This window comes from Natrix helvetica (genome assembly GCF_964273705.1).
Source record: "Natrix helvetica genome assembly, chromosome: 1".
Lineage (NCBI taxonomy): Eukaryota > Metazoa > Chordata > Lepidosauria > Squamata > Natricidae > Natrix > Natrix helvetica.
In genome coordinates this window covers 344,842,688-344,863,934 of record NC_138548.1, presented here as the reverse complement: position 1 = coordinate 344,863,934, position 21,247 = coordinate 344,842,688, and the positions used below count along the sequence as shown (strand labels likewise).

The following is a 21,247-nucleotide window of genomic DNA, read 5'->3' as shown; positions in this document are numbered from 1 at the left end:
TGTCTGCCTCTCTTACTCAGGAAGAGGAGGAGGAGGAGGAGGATAAGGAAGACGCAAAGTGGAAAAGCAAAAAGAACGAGAAGAACAAAGGAAAACAACAGGTTTGTTGCTTCAGTTGTATCCTTCATACTTGATGTGCAATGTTGGTGGTCAGTCTTGTAGCTTAGTATTGCTACCTGGTGGTTAGAATGCAGTTAGAAGGCTACTTCTGCTGACTGCCGGCTGTCTGCAATTTGGCAGTTCGAATCTCACCAGCTCAAGGTTGACTCCGCCTTCCATCCTTCCCAGGTCAGTAAAATGAGGACCCAGATTGTTGGGAGCAAAATGCTGACTCTGTAAACTGCTTAGAGAGGGCCGTAAAGCACTGTGAAGTGGTATTGCTATTAGTATTCCTTTTCCGTGTGGAATGAGACAACTCTCAGCAGGACAATTCAACAATTCAATTTAATTATTTAATATAATTTTAAAAGTATTTTATTTTTTCATCATTTTGTCCCTCCTTTTTTCATCCTTTCTTCAATGATTCTATTTCACCATTTCTTTGATATTAGGGTAACTCTCGTCCCATGGCGAGTTGTCATAGACCCCTTTCAATGTGTCTTAGTTTGTGTAAGCTGGAGCACATTACCTTGATAAGTCTTTTCTAATTAATTTTCAACCATATTGTCAAGGAGGCTGATCAAATTTGCTAGTTTAAACATAGAAGAACATGCAGCTGAAATAATACCCTTGGAATTGAGTATTTTTTTTATCACACTGTAAATCCCCCCCTCCCCCATTTCTTTTGAGTCAGTTTTGACTCCAGGTGACTGCAGTCCTCTTGACAGATTTTGGGAAGCCTTGTCCTTGTCTCCTTTTTTGGCTGAAAGAGAGTGACTAGCCCAAAATCCCCCAGCTTGGCAATGGGACTACAACTTATGGTCGCTCAGTTTCTAGCCTGGTGCCTTAACCACTGGCTCTCAAACAGTTCAAATGAGAATACAAACACACATATGCATACCATTGCAAAAAAGATGTGAGAAAACTAGGACCTTAGCCATTATACAGGCTGGATGGTAGACAGTTTCTGTGCCAAGGGAGACTCAGTACCTATCAGGAAGGAGAAACAAAAACACAAATGCAGATTCTGACATACATACATCCAGGGGTGGGCTGCTGGGGGTTTGCACGGGTTTGGGCGATCCGCTAACTAGGATTCTGCCCAGTTCGGCGAACCCCTAAATGCCAATCCTGGCTGGCCATGCCCACCCCGCTCCACCCCTCCCAGGAGTCATCATGCCCATTCATCATGCCAGGTAAGTGCAGGGCCCATGCAGAGGCTTGGGGGGAGGGGAAACGGACCTACCCGAGGTTCCGAAGTCCAGAAATGGGCCTATTTCAGGTCTCCGGAGGGCCTCCAGAGCCCAGGGGAAGCAGTTTTCGCCCTCCCAGAGACTGGAGGAACGCCTTGGGAGCCTGGGGAGGGCAAAAAACGCCCCCTTCTCCACCACCCACCCCGTGGTGTACGAGGCCATTGGCCCACGTCCACCCAGCAACGGGGCAGCGAACCTGTTACTGCCCTGCATACATCACTTTTGCCTCCAGAAGAGCACAGAAAGAAATGTTATATATAAAAATAGATTTTTTTTACCCCCTTATTGTATGGGATTTGTGTTATTCTATATGTATTTATCCCTCCCTTTTTTACTTTCAGAGAGGAGGCTCAGCATTTGCCACCCTGGCTCAGAGTGACGAGGAGGAAGCTGAAGAAACCAAGCCCAAGGAAAAACCTAAGGTATAGGAGAAGAGGAATGTGGAAAACGAGAGTTGAAGTCCACAGAAAGCAGCTAATGGATAGATCACTAACTAAGTTCTGATTGGGATTGCCTGTTGGATGGTCAAAGTAGCTCAGTTGGGTAGAATTCAGGATTTGGTCCCCATCTTTTCCAGGTGATGCCAGAACAGGAGCCTAAATATTGAAACACTAATCTAAATAGGAAATGCTCTCTTAAGTCTTCCCCAATTCAGTCTCCATGGGTAACAACTATGAAGACTTCATTTCTGTGACATTATTCTCTCTTATCCCGGAAACCAGAATACAGATAGTCCTTGATTACCAATTTCTATAGATTAGATTAACAGAGTTGGGAGGGACCTTGTAGGTCATCTAGTCCAACTCCCCACCCAAGCAAGAGACCCTACACCATTTCTGAAAAATGGCAGTCCAGGCTCTTCTTGAAAGCCTCCAGTGATGAAGCTCCCACAACTACTGAAGGCAAAGCTGCTCCATTGATTGATTGTCCTCACTGTCAGAAAGTTCCTCCTTATTTCTAGGTTGAATATCTCCTTGTTCAGTTTCCATTCATTATTCCTTGTCTGGCCTTCGGGTGCCTTGGAAAATAGCTCTCATTCAATGACTGTTTGAATTGTGAAGACACTGAATAAAAGGGCCATAAAAGAGCCAACGTTCCCCATCCCTGATCTAGTGGGACAGATGATAGGGTGCTTTCATCCATGATGAGCAGAAAGTAGACTATTTTGAATTTTTAAAAAATAGTTTCCCCCCTTAAGGAGGGATGCTGCCTAGTTTCTGAGTAGGCTGATGGTTTTTAATGGGTTTATTCCAACAGATTATTTGCAAAGCTGGGAGAGAGTTGGAATTACTGTTGCATGTTTGTTTTCTTTCTCTTGCTTAACAATGTTTATGCCCATTTCCTTGATTTTTCATGCTAGGTTGGAGCCAAACCAGCTGCTCAATCTGAAGAAAATACCAAGAAAACAAAAGGGAAGAAGAACCAGCCAGCCAAGGTACGTGTTCACAATCTAACGAAGAAGCCAGAAGGCCCAATTTTGACGGTTGCATGGGGAATGCAAGAGATTTCACTTCTGCTGAGTTACAGGTAGTCCTTCAACTTACAACAATTCGTTTAGTGACCGTTCAAAGTTAGAATGACACTGAAAAAAGTGACTCGTGACCATTTGACGTACAACCATTGAAGCATCCCATGGTCATGTGATCAAAATCCAAATAGCAATAGCACTTAGACTTATATACCGCTTCGTAGTGCTTTTACAGCCATCTCTAAGCGGTTTACAGAGTCAGCCTATTGTCCCCAACAATCCAGGTCCTCATTTTACCCAGCTCAGAAGGATGGAAGGCTGAATCAACCTTGAGCCTGGTGAGATTTGAACTGCCAAATTGCAGGCAGTCAGCAGAAGTAGCCTGCAGTACTGCACTCTAACCACTGCGCCACCATGGCTCAAACGCTTGGCAACTGGTTCATATTTACAATGGTTGTGGTGTCACACTCATGTGATCCCCTTTTTGTGACTTTCTAACAAACAAAGTCAACTGGGAAGCCAGATTCTCTTAGCAACCCTGTTACTAACTTAACCAGCAAAGCTGGCTGAGGAGCTCTGGGAGTTGAAGTCCACAAGTTGCCAAGGTTGGAGGCCCCTGTTCTACAGGTAGTCCTTGAATTACAACCATTCATTTAAAGTTACAACAGCACTGTAAAAAGTGATATGACCGGTTTTCACACCCGTCACCATTGCAGCATCCCCACGGTCACACAATTACATTTTGAGTGCTTGGCAACTGGCATGTATTTATGACAGTTGCATTGTCCCGGGGTGATATGATCACCTTTTGTGACCGTCCCTGTTGGTTTCTGATAATCAAAGTCAGTGGAGGGGGAAGCCAGATTCACTTTTAACAACTGTGTTACTAACTTAACAACCGCAGCAATTGATTTGACAACTGTGACAAGGAAGGTCGTAAAAGGGGGGAAAACTCACATAACTGTCTCGCTTAGCAACAGACAGTTTGGGCTCAATTGTGGTCGTAAATGGAGGGCCACCTGTATGCAATCTGTGCTGGTCTTTATGACGTAACCTGTGGAGTTGCTGGAAATGAGCAGATGAGAAATTCTTTCCAGTGTGATGTATAACGTATTCTTTTCTTTGGTGTTGGCTTCTTCATCGTTGCAGAATATGTTTGCCGCTCTAGAGGCAGAAGAGACAGATGATGAGGAAGAAGATGACGGAGAGGAGGACTTCACTGAGGAGAATGAGAAATCCAAACAGGGCAGCCAGCCGGTAAGGATCCAGTTCTCTATGGCAGTGGTCCCCACCCTGTGGGCCACAGCCCACTTCCGGTCTGCGGCCTATTCGTAACCAGTCCGTGTTAATGGCTGGCTGGCTGGCTGGTGCGTGCATATGTACATTATCCCACTTGTGTGAGCATCGCAAGCGCTCTCAGCCCCACTCGCACGAGCAATGGGCCTGCCCCTCCCACAGAACCATCCCCTCTTTTCTTCTCTTCCTCCCCCGCTCTGGGACACCAACCCAGAAAGTTTGGGGAACTCTGCTGTATGGTGAAGTAGGAACCCATTGGCTTCCTCTATGCCACCCCTTCTTACCTATGATGGGATAGCGTGGGATACATGGGAAGAAGAGCAGCCCTCAGGAACCTGACCTGCAAGGGATTTCAGTTGTCTGAATGCTCTAGAGCCGACACTGCTGCCTTCATTCTCCACCCACGTCAATCATTGAACTGGGGTGAATGTCTTATTATATTTGTGCATGGTCACGTGAGGGATGGGGGAGGGTTATTGAGAAATAAAAAAGGATATTATTTTAAGCTTCTGCTCCTATAATTTCTCCAAAATATATATTTTTAAATAAAAGGGCTATTTTAGTCCTTTCCATTACAGGGACTCAGAACCTGTTACAGAAAAATAGTTTCTGGGGCACCTAGATATGCTAGAGATAGCAGGGCAGCCTTCGCTGCTCCATAAAGCTCTTAGTTTTCCCCGCTGGTTCTTGCTCTTTGCACGGTAGAGCTTTCGTCTGGAGAAGGACTCTCTCTATTTGGGTGTGCCAGAGCTTACCTTAACTGAGTTGGGCCATCATAAAATACCAGTGGCAAATGGTTTGTTGCATTTCAGGAAGGCACTAGAACTCCACTAGATTCCCGAAGAGCCCCCCTCGCCATTTGCCAGGGGTTATTCCTCCCTGCTGAAGAGAGCATTATATGGCTGGCACAGTGGTTAAGAGTGCAGTACTGCCGGCTACTTCAGCTGACTGCTAGCTGCAGTTCGGCAGTTTGAGTCTCACCGGCTCAAGGTTGACTCAGCCTTCCATCCTTCCGAGATGGGTAAAAGGAGGACCCAGATTGGAGGGGCGGGGGGGGGCAATATGCTGACTTAATCCGCTTAGAGAGGGCTGTAAAAGCACTGTGAAGCGGTATATAAGTCTAAGTGCTATTGCTATTACATGTACAAGTGAGTCGCTCTTTGAACCTGGGATTTAAACAGGAATCCTAGCAATCACTGCACTTTCTTGTAAGATTAGAAAGATTGCATGGAAATGTCTCCACTCTCACCTAAGACGTGTCGCTTGTGGTCCTAATAGAAGTTGAAACAGCCAAGTAGTCCAAGCAGCCTACTGAAGTAAGATTGAGACGGAGACAACATGATGGGGCTTAATTCCTCATCCAAGCTCCACAAAGATTTCACAGTAAAACTCTTTTAGTCCCCACATCATCATGTTTGGCTATCATGAACTGGATTTCTCTAAACTCTGTAGCCATCGGAGGGGGAAGAGGAGGAGAAGAAGGAGGATGATCCCTATGCAAACCTCAGCAAGAAGGAGAAGAAGAAACTCAAGAAACAGGTTAGATGTGGTCCTCCAGAGGAGGCCATCTGTTACTTCCTACTTTTTCTGACTTTGCTTGACTGCAGTCGTAACACACATTCTTTTTGTATGCTCTTATTCTCTTCTCCCCTTTTTTACAAGGTAGAAATAAATCTCACTGCAGTTGAGATCGGGAATAAACTCCCAGTGGTAAAATCGATCCAAAGTAGATTGCGGGACGTTTGAAATTATAGTAGAAACATGAGTCCCTAGATCCCATCTGACGAGGAAATGAAAAAAATAGATCTCTGTAGCTTCGCCTCCTTATCAGATGGAGTCTTAGGAGGTGTGTGTCTTCTGTGGTAGTTCCTCCTTTCTCCTGTGCGCTGCTTGGAGAATCCAAGCCTGGCTGAACTTTGTCCATTAGCCTAGAGACTGAGTTATGAAATTGTTGGCCACGCCGCCTCTGACTAGAAGGGTTCAGTTTTTTAACTCAGTCCATCCTGAAGAGACGTATAATTTTATCTCTAGAATAATAGACAAATTAACCTTTATTGACTGTAAGTATTTTTTCCTTGTAGTGTGATATTTCTTTCCTCTAGGCAACTACAGCTCATTTAAGATAGGCTGTTCCGTTCCAATGGACTGCCTTGCCAGGCCGTTTCTCAGCGCGTTAATGACGCTCCTTCAAGGTTAAATCAGCCGGAATGGTGGCAATTTGCCTTCTTCACCTACCAATCACCGCAGTTGAGAGCTGGTTCGCCACTCTCGTGTCGGCTACCGCGGGCGCGATCCGCTCACCAAGCGCGATCAGTTCCCTCGCTTTATTAAATGTCTTTGCCGCTGGGCTTGCTTGTTCAAGCGCGACCGGCTTATCTGTAAATCAATGTGAATGACCTTGCCGCTGAGCTTGCCAGCTCAAGCACAATCGGCTTAATTGTAGAAAAGCACGTTTGGCAGCTGCCACCAGCGCTACAGCTGCCGCCGCGACTTGTTGCCGCAAGGGAAAGCGGCGGCGGAGCTTTCATTGCTCCCGACGATGTTTGGAACGGGGGCCATTTTGGAGGCGTTTGAATTTCGCGCCCTTTTAGAACCGGCCGAAGTAGTGGCTGGATTCTTTGCACCTAATGGAGTGACACAAGATCACCTGAGGGCGGAGTTAACTGTTTCTGATTGCGGGCCACCATTGCGCACGAGGTTTCATCCGGTGCAGTTCTGCAGCTCGTGTTGTCTCTCGCTTCACTGTGCAGTTATTGTGAAGGCCTGATACCAGAACGAATCTTCGTTAGTCTATCTGAGTGAGCTTTCTAATACTGATAATGGCAGATTGCTTGGAGGCTGGGAACAATTCCGGGGCAGTGACTTCTCCCTCATTGCCACCCATTCAGCCCGGGACCAGTGATAGGATTGGGAGGTCAGTCACCAGGACCTCCTGCAAAACTAGGGCAGGCGCCTCATCTGCCCCCCCAGATAGAGTCACAGGGCGCAAAGAGAAAAATAAGAAGGGGATTAAGCCTCAGACCACCTCCACTTCCAACAGGTCACCACCAGCTCTTACGGTGCAGGCCTCCCCATCTGCTTCACTGCCCAGCCTGACAGGGGTTCAGAGTTGGTCTCCTGATATTCCTAGGCCACAAGGCCTACCTGTAGGGGATGTGGTTCTGGGGCCTCAATCCTTGCCTGATCTCTCAGACATGTTGGAGGGTCAAGTGCACGGCACCGTCGGCCTCCTTTAGACCCACCGCAGCTGGGTTGAGGCCCGAGGAACCTTCTAAGTATCCCACCAGAACTCAGAGACATGATCTCTGTGGCCATAATGCAGGGGGTAGATGCTGAACTCCAGCGTAGGGGACAATGGGCCACACCTTCCACTTTGCCCAGGGATCCAACTGTTTCCCAGGAGGATCCTCAGTCCCCGCTTCCCTCAATTCACAGTGAGGGCTCTATCCTGGGCGTGGAGGAGGACCTGGGTGACCTGGAACTTTCTGATGACAACGGCCCAGGGCAAGACAAGCCTTCCTTCTCTGGGTTATTTCGTCCTACGCTGTTTAAATCTTTGTTATATAAGGCCAAGACCACTGCCAATATGGGCGGTTCTTCCACGCAAGCCAGTGCGGCAGTAGGACTGGACTCCACTGACCGGTTCTTCGCTGAACAGGTTCAGGAGCAGGATATTATTCCATTGCCTAAACTATTTTTAGATGTAGTACAGAGACAGTGGACACAACCTGCTGCAATTCCACCGCCCAGCAATAGCGACAGAAAGTTATATGGTTTGACCCCTGAGGTAAATGGAATTCTTCAGTTCCCCACTATAGATCCCCCAATTGCTGCCTTGGCCTCTCCAGCCCTAGTGCCATCCGAACTGTCGGAGGGGCTCAAGGGTGAGGACCGCAAGGCCGAATTGATGATACATAAGACTCGCCAGGTGGCTGCCTGGGCAATACGGTCCGTGGCTGCGGCCTCTTTTTTCAACTGGACATCCCTGGTGTGGCTTAAACAACTCCAAGCCAGGGTTGCCCCAGAGGATATGCGGTTGCACCAGGATATCAACAAACTGGTCGCAGCACTGGAATATTCCTCTGATGCTACCCGTAACGCGACTAAATTCGCGTCTCAGGCTATAGCGTCCAATGTCACCTCCCCCCTCCTCCTATGGCTCCGCCATTGGCAGGCGGACATAAAATCTAAATGGTGCTTAGCTTCGACTCCTTTGAAAGGTGGTGCCTTGTTTGGGACCGCTTTGGATCCCATCTTAATAGAAACGAGATAAACGCAAGGTTCTTCCATCTACCAATAGACGTTCTGATAGAAGGTACCAGCCTTATTTCAGGAGGCAGCCCTTTCAGGCCACAGATTCTGGGTTCACAACAGTACCTTATGTCCCCCAGTATAATAGGCCATACATAAAGAGGCAGGACCGGGCTCAGCACCGGTCAGGGATCCGGGACAGGAATAGACAATAGAACCAGCAGCAGTCACAGGCCTGGAGGCCATTTTGTGGTGCCAACAACTGGTCTTTTCGCCAGTATACGTGACTCCCAAAGGAATGGGCCTATTGGCAGGCAGTTGTCAGCCTTTGCAAGCCGATGGGCAGAAACCACCTCAGACGCTTGGGTTGTGCAGACCGTGAGGCTAAGCCTTACGCTAGAGTTTCTCTCCATCCCCCCGAGACCTTTCATCAAGTGTCCCGTCCCCAGGTGTCAGGTGAAACAAGGTCTCATGAACCAGGAGATCCAACACTTGTTATCCATCGACGCCATAGAACCAGTGCCCCAGGGACAGGAAAGGCTAGGGTTCTAGTCGATCTTATTCCTAGTCCCCAAGTCCTCAGGAGAATGGAGAGCCATTCTAGATTTAAAGAGATAGAATCTGTACATCAAATACCAAAGATTCAAGATGCAGTCCCTCAAGAGCATACTGACCTGCATCAGACAAGGCGAGCTGATGGCATCAATCGATATAAAGAAAGCCTATCTGCATGTGCCCATACACGTGACACACAGGAAATTCCTGAGGTTCCACTTTGCGGGCTGCCATTTTCAATACAAGGCCCTGCCATTCGGCCTCTCATAGGCCCTGCGCACCTTTACCAAGCTATTGGCAGCCATAGCCGCATATCTGTGCTCCCTACCGGTCAGAGTAGTGGCACTTGAAAGGGAGATCTTGATCAAACAAAAGTTTTTGACTAAGGTCATAAAAATGATCCAGGTGGTTCGACATCTATCTACAACACGGATCTACGAGGCCACCTGGAGAGCCTTCTGCGGGTGGGCCGCAGAGCCAACATTGCCTCTGTGGCGCAAGTACTCAAGTTTTTACAGACGGGTATTGATAAAGGACTTACTCCCAACACTCTGTGTCACCAGGTTGCTGCTCTATCAACGGTCATCGGCGGCGGACATGGGCGCTCTTTGTCTCACCATTCACGGGTACGGTCATTCCTCAAAGGGGCTTCAAACCTCAAACCCCCAGTCATCCTTCGCTATCCCACGTGGGATCTAGCTTTAGTACTACAGGCTCTTACCGTGGAGCCCTTCGAGCCCCTCCCCTCAGTTAGACTCAGATTGTTGACCCTTAAAACTGCCTGTCTTGTAGCCATTACTTCAGCCCGGAGGGTGTCGGAGCTGGCAGCCCTGTCGGTCCGTGAGGAACTCTGTATTTTTCACCGAAACAGGGTGGTCATCGCTTGGATCCGACATTCCTCCTCAAGGTCAACTCGTGGTTTCACCGAGCGCAGGAGATCATTCTCCCGGACTTCTGTCTGTGGCCATCGCACCCGAGGGAGAGACAATGGCATCATCTTGATGTTCGCAGGGCACTTCACCATTATGTGAAACGAACCGCTTCATTCAGAAGATCGGAAGCCTTATTCCCTTCCTTTCAACCATCAACCATGGAACAGAGCGTCATCCAACACCATTGGACGTTGGCTGAAAGCATGCATTGTACGAGACTCAATCTAGACCTGTGCACAGGCGCATCCCTCCTCATTCCACCAGGAGCGCGGCCACCTCGGCGGCCTGGGCCACTCAAGCCTCGGTTGAGGAGATTTGCAGGGCAGCAACATGGTCATCGCCGTCATCCTTTGTCAGACATTATAAATTAGATGTGTTTGCCACAGCAGAGGCCTCATTTGGGCGGCGGGTCCTTCAGAGGGTTCTAACGGCATCTCAGACCCCTGACCAGCCTGGCTCCCGTCCTTGAATTCTATTGCTTTGGCATGTCCTATGCCTGGATTCTCCCTAAGCAGCACACAGGAGAACAACAGTTGACTTACCTGAACGGTCCTTCTACGTGCGCTGCGAGGAGAATCTTCCCCACCTTTGCTTCGGCTGGTCCAGGGGGATTCGGGACGTGACACCTGTCTTGAACTGTCGGACTATCTCATTTGTCGGACTACCTCATTTGCATTCTGAACTGATAACAAAATCTACATCTCTTAATTCGGCTGAGCCTTCATACAAAACTGAACCCTTCCAGTCAGAGGAGGCGTGGCCAACAATTTCATAACTCAGTCTCTAGGCTAATGGACAAGGTTAACCCATGCTTGGATTCTCCTTGCAGCGCACATAGAAGGACCATTCAGGTAAGTCAACGGCCGTTTTGGAATTCACACACACACACACACACACACACACACACACACACACACACATTTAGATGTTCCTCTTAGCCTTCAGGAAAGTTTTAAAAATGAGTTTTTTTGCCCAGATGTTGGGTCAGGACAATAGATGAGCCTGTCTTTTGCAAGATGGAATGTGTCAAACTATTCATTGTCTGATACACTGTTTATAGGCTTCATGTTTTTATAATTTGTCTGGTGTTTTACTTATAATTATTGTTCCCTGTTTGTTTATACTGGATGCACATTGCCCGAAAAATAAGGTGTCCAATTATATGAATTGGGCAGTTACACAAATAGACTTACGTATTGCAGCTAGGCGCCAATATGGCTTGGTGAGTCCAAATGGGGAGGTATCTTTTGTACTACAATTATTTTACAAATGCTAGAATGCCTCCTGAACCAAAAGTTATTTGTGAAACAGTTCACAAGAGTAAAAACGTGGCACATTTTGCAGTTTTAACATCTGATCTTCAAGAGAGAAGATGTCTTGGAAAGCAGCATATCCCATGAAACTGTCAAGTGACCTGATTTGAGCCTTCCTTTGCTTCACCAGCTGGACTTTGAACGGCAGATGGCAACCTTGAAAGCAGCCAACGCGGCTGAGAACGATTTCTCAGTGTCCCAGGCGGAAATGACCTCCAGACAAGCCATGTTGGAAAATGCCTCAGATATCAAGGTATTCCAGTTTTATGCCCACACACCCCTCTGCTCTGCTTCTCTGGCTCATCAGCCTTCTCCATTTTGCTGGTCTCCTTCGCTTTGTGTATCAGCTGCACTTTTATTCCTTTCTCTTCATTGGCATTGTGACTCAAGAGGAAAGCGATCGTTAATATTTTTGAGAATTGTAGATTTCTGCATGTTCAGGATTGTAAATAAATGAGCTCTGCCTTTTTAAAAAGGGTCTTTTTTTTTCAAAAAAAAATGCGTTTAAATAACTTTTTAAAAAGTGACAACAGTAATAATTTCTCAATTTTTCTCAGTCTGCTTCCGTAAGAGTACAGGTAGTCCTCGACTTAACAACAGTTCATTTAGTGACTGGTCAAAGTTAGAATGGCACTGGAAAAAGTGACTTATGACTGTTTTTCAGACTTACGACCACTGCAGCATCCCCGTGGTCATATGATCATAATTCAGATGCTTGGCAATTAGTTCATATTTATGACGGTTGCAATGTTTTGTGATCAGCTTTTGCGACCTTCGGACAAGCAAAAGTCAACGGGGAAGCCAGATTCAATTAACAACCGTGTTACTAACAACAAAAGCAATGATTCACTTAACAAATGTAGCAAGAAAAGTCATAAAATGGGATGTTTCCACTTAGCAACATACAATTTTGGGCTCAATTGTGGTCGTAAACTCAAGGATTATCTGTAAGTGCAGGTAAATTGTGGCATCATTGCTTAGATGGTGTTCTGCACTTTGTCACAAATATTTTTTCAGGCTGATCCCTAAGATGGGTGAAAACAATAAAATGCAACCTTGGAATCATCAGAGTAAAACAAACAAAAAACAAAAAAATCCCCCCTCAGATCCAGTGGGTGAAATAGGTTTAAAAATTCCGAAAACCCCTCTAATATTCTTCATTTTCTGTTATAGTTGGAGAAGTTTAGCATCTCAGCTCACGGAAAAGAATTGTTTGTCAATGCAGATTTATATATTGTAGCTGGGCGTCGATATGGCTTGGTGGGCCCGAACGGGTAGGTGTATTTTATTACAATGATTATACAAATGTTATAATGCCTCCTGAACAAAAGTATTGTGAAGCAGATTTTTTTTTTTTAAGTATGCCCTAATAATATAGTGAGACCATGTTTTAGTGGACTAATTGTGAGGACTATCCTGCTTCCCCAAAAATAAGCCCTCCCTGAAAATATTGCAACACAGCAGCAGCCATGAGGGGACCGCATTTGCCACTTCCTGCACCTCAAAAATAATAAGACCTCCCTGAAAAAAAAGGCCAAGTGCTTATTTTGGGAGTCAAAAGAAAATAAGACTCTGTCTTATTTTCTGGGAAACACGGTAGGTATCCAATATTAAATTTCTGTGAGGTTGCAGAGCCCACAGTGGTTTTCATCGTTTATATAATATTTCTATCTGTTTGTTTGTTTGTTTATAAAATTTATATAGCTGCCTATTTGCTCGCAGCGACAATACACAGTGTGTGTGTATTTTTAAAAAAAGAAATAACCCCCCATCCTCCTCAGCAACAACACACAATCAAATCAGCCATTTGATGGGCTCCATCCCATTCTGGATTTCTCGAGCCTGCTAGCAAAACCACATCTCGGGGGCATTTTGAAAGAGTGTCAGAGTGAGGGCCAGTCTAATTTAAGGAGGGATGATGTTCCAGAGGGAGGGAGCCACCATGGAGAAAGCATGGGGTCCCACCAGATGTTCCTCCTTAGGAAGTAGGACTCACAACATTCCTTGCTTCCCTGGTCTAGTTTGTTGGGTGGATGTGGCCGGTAAGAGACGATCCCTCAGATAACACATTTGACAAGCAGAATTTCAAACTATTCCTCCAATTATTTTTTTTGCAGATAAGAAGAGAGGTCTTCAACAGGCATCTAAAACATTTAATATTAGATACCTCAGAAATTATATATGAGGATGTGTTACTTCTGGAATCATTGCTGTTTTATTCAATTATTCCAACATTTGGGGGGGGGGGGAGCCTTCTGACTGTAATTTGTCCGATACTAATATCTTGCTAGAAAAATCACTCTGAAAGGGGAAGTGGGTAGATTGCATTTTTCTTCATGCACCTTCCATAATCCAAAATACTTGGGAGAGGCTTTGATGATCAACTCCAGTGACTCTCTTTCATCTGATTTCTATTGTTCTTTTCAGGAAGGGCAAAACCACTTTGCTGAAACATATTGCTAACCGGGCCTTGAGCATCCCTCCCAACATTGATGTGCTGCTCTGTGAACAAGGTAAAGGAACAACAGTTGGGGGGTGGGATTTGGATTTGGATTTATTGGATTTATATGCCGCCCTTCTCCCAAAGGACTCAGGGCGGCGTACAACATTAAAAAACACATATCACAAAAGTTAAAAGGAAATTAGATAAGTATCCCCCCAAAACCCCAAACCCAATTAATATAACAATAATATTTAAAAAAAAAGATAAAATTAACAGGCCAGGCCGGCTTGCTGGAAAAGCCAACTTTTTAGGGCGCATCGGAAGGACCGGAGGTCAGGGATTATGCGAAGCTCCGGGGGCAGCTCATTCCAGAGGGAAGGCGCTCCCACAAAGAAGGCTCTCCCCCTGTGGGTCACCTGCCGACACTGTCTGGCTGACGGCACCCTGAGGAGGCCAACTCTGTGGGATCACACTGGACGGTGGGAGGCTACTGGTGGCAGTAGGTGGTCTCGCAGGTACCCTGGGCCTAAACCATGGAGTGCTTTAAAGGTCATAGTACCTTGAATAGCACCCGAAAAACAATCGGCAACCAGTGCAGGCCGCCTAAAAGGGGTGTAACATGGGAGCACCTAGGTACTGCCATGATAACCCACGTGGCCGCATTCTGGACCAGCTGAAGCCTTTAGGTGCTCTTCAAGGGCAGCCCCATGTAGAGAGCGTTGCAGTAGTCGAGGTGAGAAAGGACAAGGACATGAGTGACTGTGCATAGAGCAGCGATGGCGAAGCTTTTTTGGCTCGCGTGCCACAAGTGGGGGAAGCGCAGGGGGGTCGTGTGCGGGTGTGCCGCACCCATAATACAATACGTGACCCCCCAGTGCGCATGCGCGCACAACACGTGACACCCCCCCATTTTTACATGCTTTTTTCGCCCTCCCCAGGCTCCAGAGGCTTTATAGGAGCCTGGGGAGGGCGAAAAGAGCCTCCCCCGCCCTCCCAGAGGGCCTCCGGAGGCTTCAGGGACCGTCCGGAGGCTTCCCTGAAGCCTTTGGAGTGCTCAAAAGGATCCTCCGAGCAACCCGGAAGTGACGGTCCCTGAAGACTCCGGAGGCCCTCTGGGAGGGCGGTGGAGGCTCTTTTCGCCCTCCCCAGGCTCCTATAAAGCCTCTGGAGCCTGGGGAGGGCGAAAAATGGCTTTTAAAAAGGTGAACTCAGCTGCCAGTGCACGCATGCGCGCTGGCCAGCTGACAGGGCAGCGCCTCGCGTGCCCTGACAAATGGCTCCACGTGCCACCTGTGGCACGCGTGCCATAGGTTCGGCATCACTGGCATAGAGCATCCCGATCCAGGAAGGGGCGCAACTGGCGTACCAGGCGAACCTGGTAAAAGGCCCCCCTGGTCACGGCCGTCAGGTGTTCTTCTAAACTAAGCCGTGTGTCCAGGAGGACTCCCAGATTGCGAGCCCTATCATCAAAGATGGAACAAGATGCACAAATCGGGATGACGGAAACCACAGCCATTCAGACTTGGAGGGATTGAGCCCGGGTGGGGGGGGGGGGGGAGAACAGCCAGGCAACTCTTGGAATCATTGGTCTCTTTCTTTAAGGAGAGGGGGGGAAGGAATTAAAATTAAGTTGCTGGGCTGATGGGGTTTGAAATCTAATACAGTTGGAGCGTTCCTGGTTATATCATAGCTGCAGTCTGTTTATGTTAGGCAGAAAGACTTTTTGTTTCTCACTTTAGACCAGGGGTCTCCAAACTTGGCAACTTTAACACTTGCGGACGTCAACTCTCAGAATTCCCAGCCTGGCTGGCTGAGGAATTCTGGGAGCCTAAGTCCATAAGTCTTAATGTTGCCAGGTTTGGAGACCCCTGCTTCAGATCTTTGTGATTCAGGAAACCAGTGACTTTCTGGAACTTGTGAAACAGCACCGTAATTCCTTGTTTAAATCTGACAGGAATCTCAGATTTTCTGATGGTTTGTCTGATCTCTTGGCTGCCCAGTTTCCCATGACATTAAAGCCCGTAAATAAATAACCCACTGCATATGGAAGCCTATTATTTGTCTTTATTACCAGGATTTGGTATGGAAGGATTCAAAGATATTTTCCCCTTTGTTTGAAAAGTTTTTAGCATTCCGTCAAAATCATGCTATTACACTTAATGATATCCTGTTTATCCAGATTATCTTCTTTCCATTTTCTCCTCCTCTGCTTGTACCTCCCAGAGGTTATTGCGGATGAGACTCCGGCAGTCCAAGCGGTGCTCAAGGCTGACACCAAGCGACTGAAGCTGTTGGAGGAAGAGAAGCGTCTGCAGGCACAGCTGGAGAAAGGGGACGATGCAGCAGCAGAGCGCCTGGAAAAGGTATTCAGGAGCCATGAGGGGCTTTCTACACTTGCTGTGGGAACGGGTTGACCCTGATTCATGGACAGGTAGTCATCGTCTTACGACTAATTCACTCTGCAATTGTTTGAAGTGATGGGCCTCCCAGGTCTGATTATGACCCAGATTTGAAGTTCTAGCACACGGCTGTCAAACCCGCTTCATCACATTGCCGTTGCCTGACGTTTCACAATGTTTTCCACATTCACAGAGCTAGGGTGGGTGTGGCCTGTGTGTGACGCATCTGGCCCGCAGGCCACCCGTTTGATACCCCCATTCTAGCAGTTCCTCTACCCAGCAGCTCAGCAACTGGCCCACATGTTTGACCATGTGCAGCACCCTGTGCTCACATGGCCCCAATTTATAATTTATTTATTTTTTGCTGGAAACCACCTTTCACTTCTGGTTTCCAGCAAAAAACACCCACTGTGGATAATAGATTCCCATAGAACCGTGGCGACTTCGGGCCACTCCATCTCTCTCAGCCAAACTTACCTCAGACGACTGCAATTGTGGGAAAAATTGGAGGAGAAAGATGTGTTGGATATGTTCGCCACCTTTAGGTGTTTATTTTTTCATAATACTGTGGGCATCAGTTGAACTGCTCTAGGGAAAAGAATGCTGAATGCGGACTAAGTAAGCCAGTCTTTTCCCAACCAGGTGGCCTCAGATGTGTTGGGACCAGGGAATTGAATAGAAAATGCTAATAGAATTGAAGAACCTTTCTCTACCCTATCCTAACCCTGATCTTAACTCTAGCATCTGGAGTGGCCTGATGTTGTCAGCGTTCCACATAATACATCCATTGAAAGTAGAACTCCGAGGCAGGTAGATTCCTCGAGGAACAAGCTTATTGGATACATCATATTGGCACAACCGGTGAAAACCAACTCTGAAAGTTCCCACGGTTTTCACCTAATTAAAAGTGAGAATTGCCCTTCTCCCCCAGGTTACATTGTCCAATAGAGCTGCTGGCAGGTTGCTTGGTTACTCCATTCCTCTTCTCAGTCACCTGTTGGAATGACCTTGGTTCCCACAGGAAAAGTTTTTGCTTTGACCGCAGAGCCGAGCTATCTATTTTTCCCCCTCCCTTTTCCTTGTGGCAACCATGAAGCTGCAAAAATGGCCTCAGCTAGGTTCGCTTCAGGGTTGACAGATGTTCTGATATGCCCTTCCTATTCTTCACTGCCAGGTCTATGAGGAATTGCGGGCTACAGGAGCAGCATCAGCAGAAGCCAAAGCTCGGAGAATCCTGGCTGGGTTGGGCTTCAATCCTGAGATGCAAAATAGGCAAACCAAGAAATTCTCAGGAGGTTGGCGCATGAGGGTCTCCTTGGCCAGGTAATTGTTGAAAGATGAATATCAGCCAGAGGGATGGAAAAAAAACGTGGCAACTAACTACTCCAAAGCAATTTACTTGGTTCACCATTGGCATCCTTCAGTGGCAAAAGACTTTGGTACCGTGCTCTGGAAAGAGGTCCTAACACAGCATCTGGTGTGGCTAAAAAGTCCAATTCGGGAGTGGCAATCCCTTCTACACTGAGGGCAGATACATTCTGTCCCCTGCCCAGCCCCCAGATTTTGCTGGTTCCAGGACTGCTCCTTTGCCTCGGCCTGCCGAACAAGTGTCCCTTCGAATTGGAGAAGGCCAGTGCTGCGTCTTTAGCCTCCAAGCTGAACGATCAGAGGTCAAGGTTTCCCAGCTGTTAATGTACATTTAGATCCCTCTTGCAGATAGCCTTATATCGCAGCTGTGCTCTCCCTCTGGCGTGCTTTCCCTGCACTAATTCTCCATACAGGAGATCTTTCGGAATCCGATCACCACTTGTTTCACCACTTTCCTTATATTAGTCTATCCATCCTAATCTGGTTTCCTCCAGGTGGTCAGGCTGGCTGGAGGTGATGAACACTGCATTTTAACACATCTGGGGAAGACCAGTTTGGGAAGCCTTCTGCTAGGTAGACCAATGTTTGGACTTAGCACTTAAGACTTATATACCGCTTCATAGTGCTTTTACAGCCCTCTCTAAGCAGTTTACAGAGTCAGCCTATGGCCCTCAACAATCTGGGTCCTCCTTTCCCCCACCTCGGAAGGATGGAAGGCTGAGTCAACCTTGAGCCTGGTGAGATTCGAACTGCCAAGCTGCAGGCAGCCAGTAATCAGCCTGAAGTACTGCACTCTAACCACTGCGCCACCGCCACTCTATAAGAAGGGGCTTGATAAAAAGCATCTTCCAAACCCCTGTTGGTCTTTTTGAAACTAATGGGAGAGATATTGTCGTGGTTTACAATGGTTGGTTTACACATGGCAACCAAATCCAAAACAAAAGAAGATGCCATTTTGTGGCTTCCGTATTCAATCCATAGCTTCCAAATTTATCTTTTTTTTGGCGAGAGAGAAAGGAGAGAGAAAAGGCCCTAATATAACTTTGTCAGCAAGTGCGTGATGGTTGTTAATAGGTAGCCATTTGGGAATAATTGCTTTAGCTAGATTGCCCTGAGTGGCTCGAATGTTCAGACTCCCCTTAAGAAAGCTTTGTTAATTCACAATAGTAATTTAAAAAGTGCCATAGCTGAAATGGATTGCCATTAATTTCCCCCTTTTTGATTGCAACTGAGCATGCATTGGATAAACTAATCTTTCCGTGGTGGTGCAGTGGTTAGAATGCAGTATTGCAGGCTACCTCTGCTGACTGGCAGCAGTTCGGCAGTTCGAGTCTCAGCAGACTCAAGGTTGACTCAGCCTTCCATTCTTCAGAGGTGGGTAAAATGAGGGCCCCGATTGTTTGAGGGGTGTGTGTGTGCAATAGGCTGGCTCTGTAAACTGCTTAGAGAAAGGCTGTAAAGCAATGTGAAGCGGTATATAAGTCTAAGGGCTATTGCTTTCCATCTTGCCTCTAATACTTTGTTCACCCCCATCCCTGCTTCTCCCTAAATGGATTTCTTTTTTGCTGGTTGCTGGCCTTACGATTCTGTAGCATTTCTTCTATGTTGCTTCTGCTGCTCAGTAAGACATCAACACCCTTTGTGCTCTGTTTCTTCACTGCTTCTTCTGTCTCCTTCCTCGAATCTCACAAGTAGTCCTCAAATTACAGCAGATCGCTTACTGGCCATTCAAAGATATGACGGACTCGTAAAATGGGACTTCCGACCTGATCATTTAATTTGTTTTTCAGAGCCCTGTTCATGGAGCCCACATTGCTGATGCTTGATGAGCCCACCAATCACTTGGACCTCAATGCAGTCATCTGGCTTAATAAGTGAGTCATCAGCTAAGCATCCTGGGGAAGGGAAAGTCTGTTGCTTTGGCTTTAAGTCTCCTTCAAGCAACGGGCCATTGTTATGGAGCAGATAAATACCTTGGCAAAATCGCAGAAGGACATAGTATGTCTGGGCCACATGAAATGGTCTGTAAACAAAACTTCAGCACACACACTGCCCATTTTTGCTCCCAGAAGGCTGCAGGGAGGCCTACTAGGCCCAAAACGGTGCGTGTGTGTGTGTGCAGCACACACACTGCCCATTTTTGCTCCCAGAAGGCTGCAGGGAGGCCTACAAGGCCCAAAACGGTGTGTGTGCGTGTGCGTGCAGCACACACATTGCCCATTTTTGCTCCCAGAGGCTGCAGGGAGGCCTACTAGGCCCAAAACGGTGTGTGTGTGTGTGTCTGTGCGTGCAGCACACACACTGCCCATTTTTGCTCCCAGAAGGCTGCAGGGTGGCCTACTAGGCCCAAAACGGTGTGTGTGCGTGTGCGTGCAGCACACACATTGCCCATTTTTGCTCCCAGAGGCTGCAGGGAGGCCTACTAGGCCCAAAACGGTGTGTGTGTGTGTGTGTGTGCGTGCAGCACACACACTGCCCATTTTTGCTCCCAGAAGGCTGCAGGGTGGCCTACTAGGCCCAAAACGGTGTGTGTGCGTGTGCGTGCAGCACACACATTGCCCATTTTTGCTCCCAGAGGCTGCAGGGAGGCCTACTAGGCCCAAAACGGTGTTTGTGTGTGTGTGTGTGTGTGTGTGCGGGCAGCACACACATTGCCCATTTTTGCTCCCAGAGGCTGCAGGGAGGCCTACTAGGCCCAAAATGGGGTGGTGGGTGGGGTCAATTTTATTAGCATTTTCTAACCTGCATTTCCACTCGTCAACCGACTCAGGGCAGCTATCAGCGCAATATGATAGTAGTATTTAAAAACAAACGTATATATTTGAAAATTGTGCCATGTATACAGATGCTAATAATTTAGCTGAATGAAACAGAAATAATGAAATGTATCCTTTAATTATTCAGGGCTCTTTTCTTTCACGCTAGCTGCATCGTTCTCATATTTACATTCTCAGTCACATACACATAACTTGGGCTGAGAGGAGTGAAGAGTTACTGAAGTCAATCCCAATGTAGTGCAGCCCACTCTTTGTTTAGCGACTATCTCAGTGACCTTCACAAATGCAACAGTAATAAATCATAATTTTTTTAAAAAACCATTCTTCAACCAATGTTGAACCTGACAACAAAAGTCTTCAGTGTGAAACTGATTAAAGTCCGGCCAATTTCAGGCAGTAACTGAGGTAATTCTAATGAATTAAGCTCACAGGGCTGAGGTAATTTAATTTAATTTACTCTTAGCCCTTTTTAAGGCCACACTGCACCATGGAAAAAAGCAGCTCATGAAGAGATGTGGCTTGAATATGCAATCTCTCCACCCTACGAGGTGTCAAAAAAGAGGGGAAAAAATGGCTAGGCACAAGACACTGTAAGAGAACTTTTGTCTAAATGAGATACCAGCAATCAGTGATCTTTACATCTCTTAGGCAAGTGTTCAGATAGTGACCATTTCACTTGACCATCAGTGTGGTTGCTGAAACAGGAGAGGCCGAATCAGTTGTTGTGGCTGTTATTTTAATCCCCTTCTGTTCTTCTTCCAGCTATCTCCAGACGTGGAAGAAAACCCTGCTCATTGTTTCCCACGACCAGGGATTCTTGGATGATGTGTGTACAGATATCATCCATTTGGACATGCAGAAGCTTTTCTACTACCGGGGAAACTACAGTGAGTGGTGATAAGGGTAGCAGGAGCTTCGTGAGATGAATATCCATATAAATCTAAATAAAAACAAATACAATATTTTTTGGACTATAAGACACACTGGTGTATAAGACGCACCAAGATTTCGATGTGGTAAATAAGAAAAAAAAGTTTCTGTCCTCCGCACCGCCCAGGAGCATTCTGCAGGCTTCAACAGGGCTGGGGGAAGG

The 21,247-nt window shown here is 47.0% G+C and overlaps 1 protein-coding gene across 3 annotated transcripts in view; it reads left to right on the top strand.

Annotated features, from left to right (window-relative positions):
• ABCF1 (ATP binding cassette subfamily F member 1) overlaps positions 1–21,247 on the top strand; it is a 53,361-nt gene that overhangs the window by 19,457 nt on the left and 12,657 nt on the right. For 2 of the 3 annotated variants that reach the window (XM_081971575.1, XM_081971576.1), the window contains exons 8-19: positions 21–101; positions 1,694–1,774; positions 2,713–2,787; positions 3,970–4,077; positions 5,569–5,655; positions 11,298–11,420; positions 12,341–12,441; positions 13,595–13,680; positions 15,834–15,973; positions 17,184–17,332; positions 19,168–19,251; positions 20,917–21,041. In XM_081971575.1, the coding sequence (XP_081827701.1) occupies positions 21–101; positions 1,694–1,774; positions 2,713–2,787; positions 3,970–4,077; positions 5,569–5,655; positions 11,298–11,420; positions 12,341–12,441; positions 13,595–13,680; positions 15,834–15,973; positions 17,184–17,332; positions 19,168–19,251; positions 20,917–21,041 (1,240 nt within the window). The remainder of the gene's footprint in view (positions 1–20; positions 102–1,693; positions 1,775–2,712; positions 2,788–3,969; positions 4,078–5,568; positions 5,656–11,297; positions 11,421–12,340; positions 12,442–13,594; positions 13,681–15,833; positions 15,974–17,183; positions 17,333–19,167; positions 19,252–20,916; positions 21,042–21,247) is intronic. The other variant, XM_081971577.1, reaches the window with a different exon arrangement.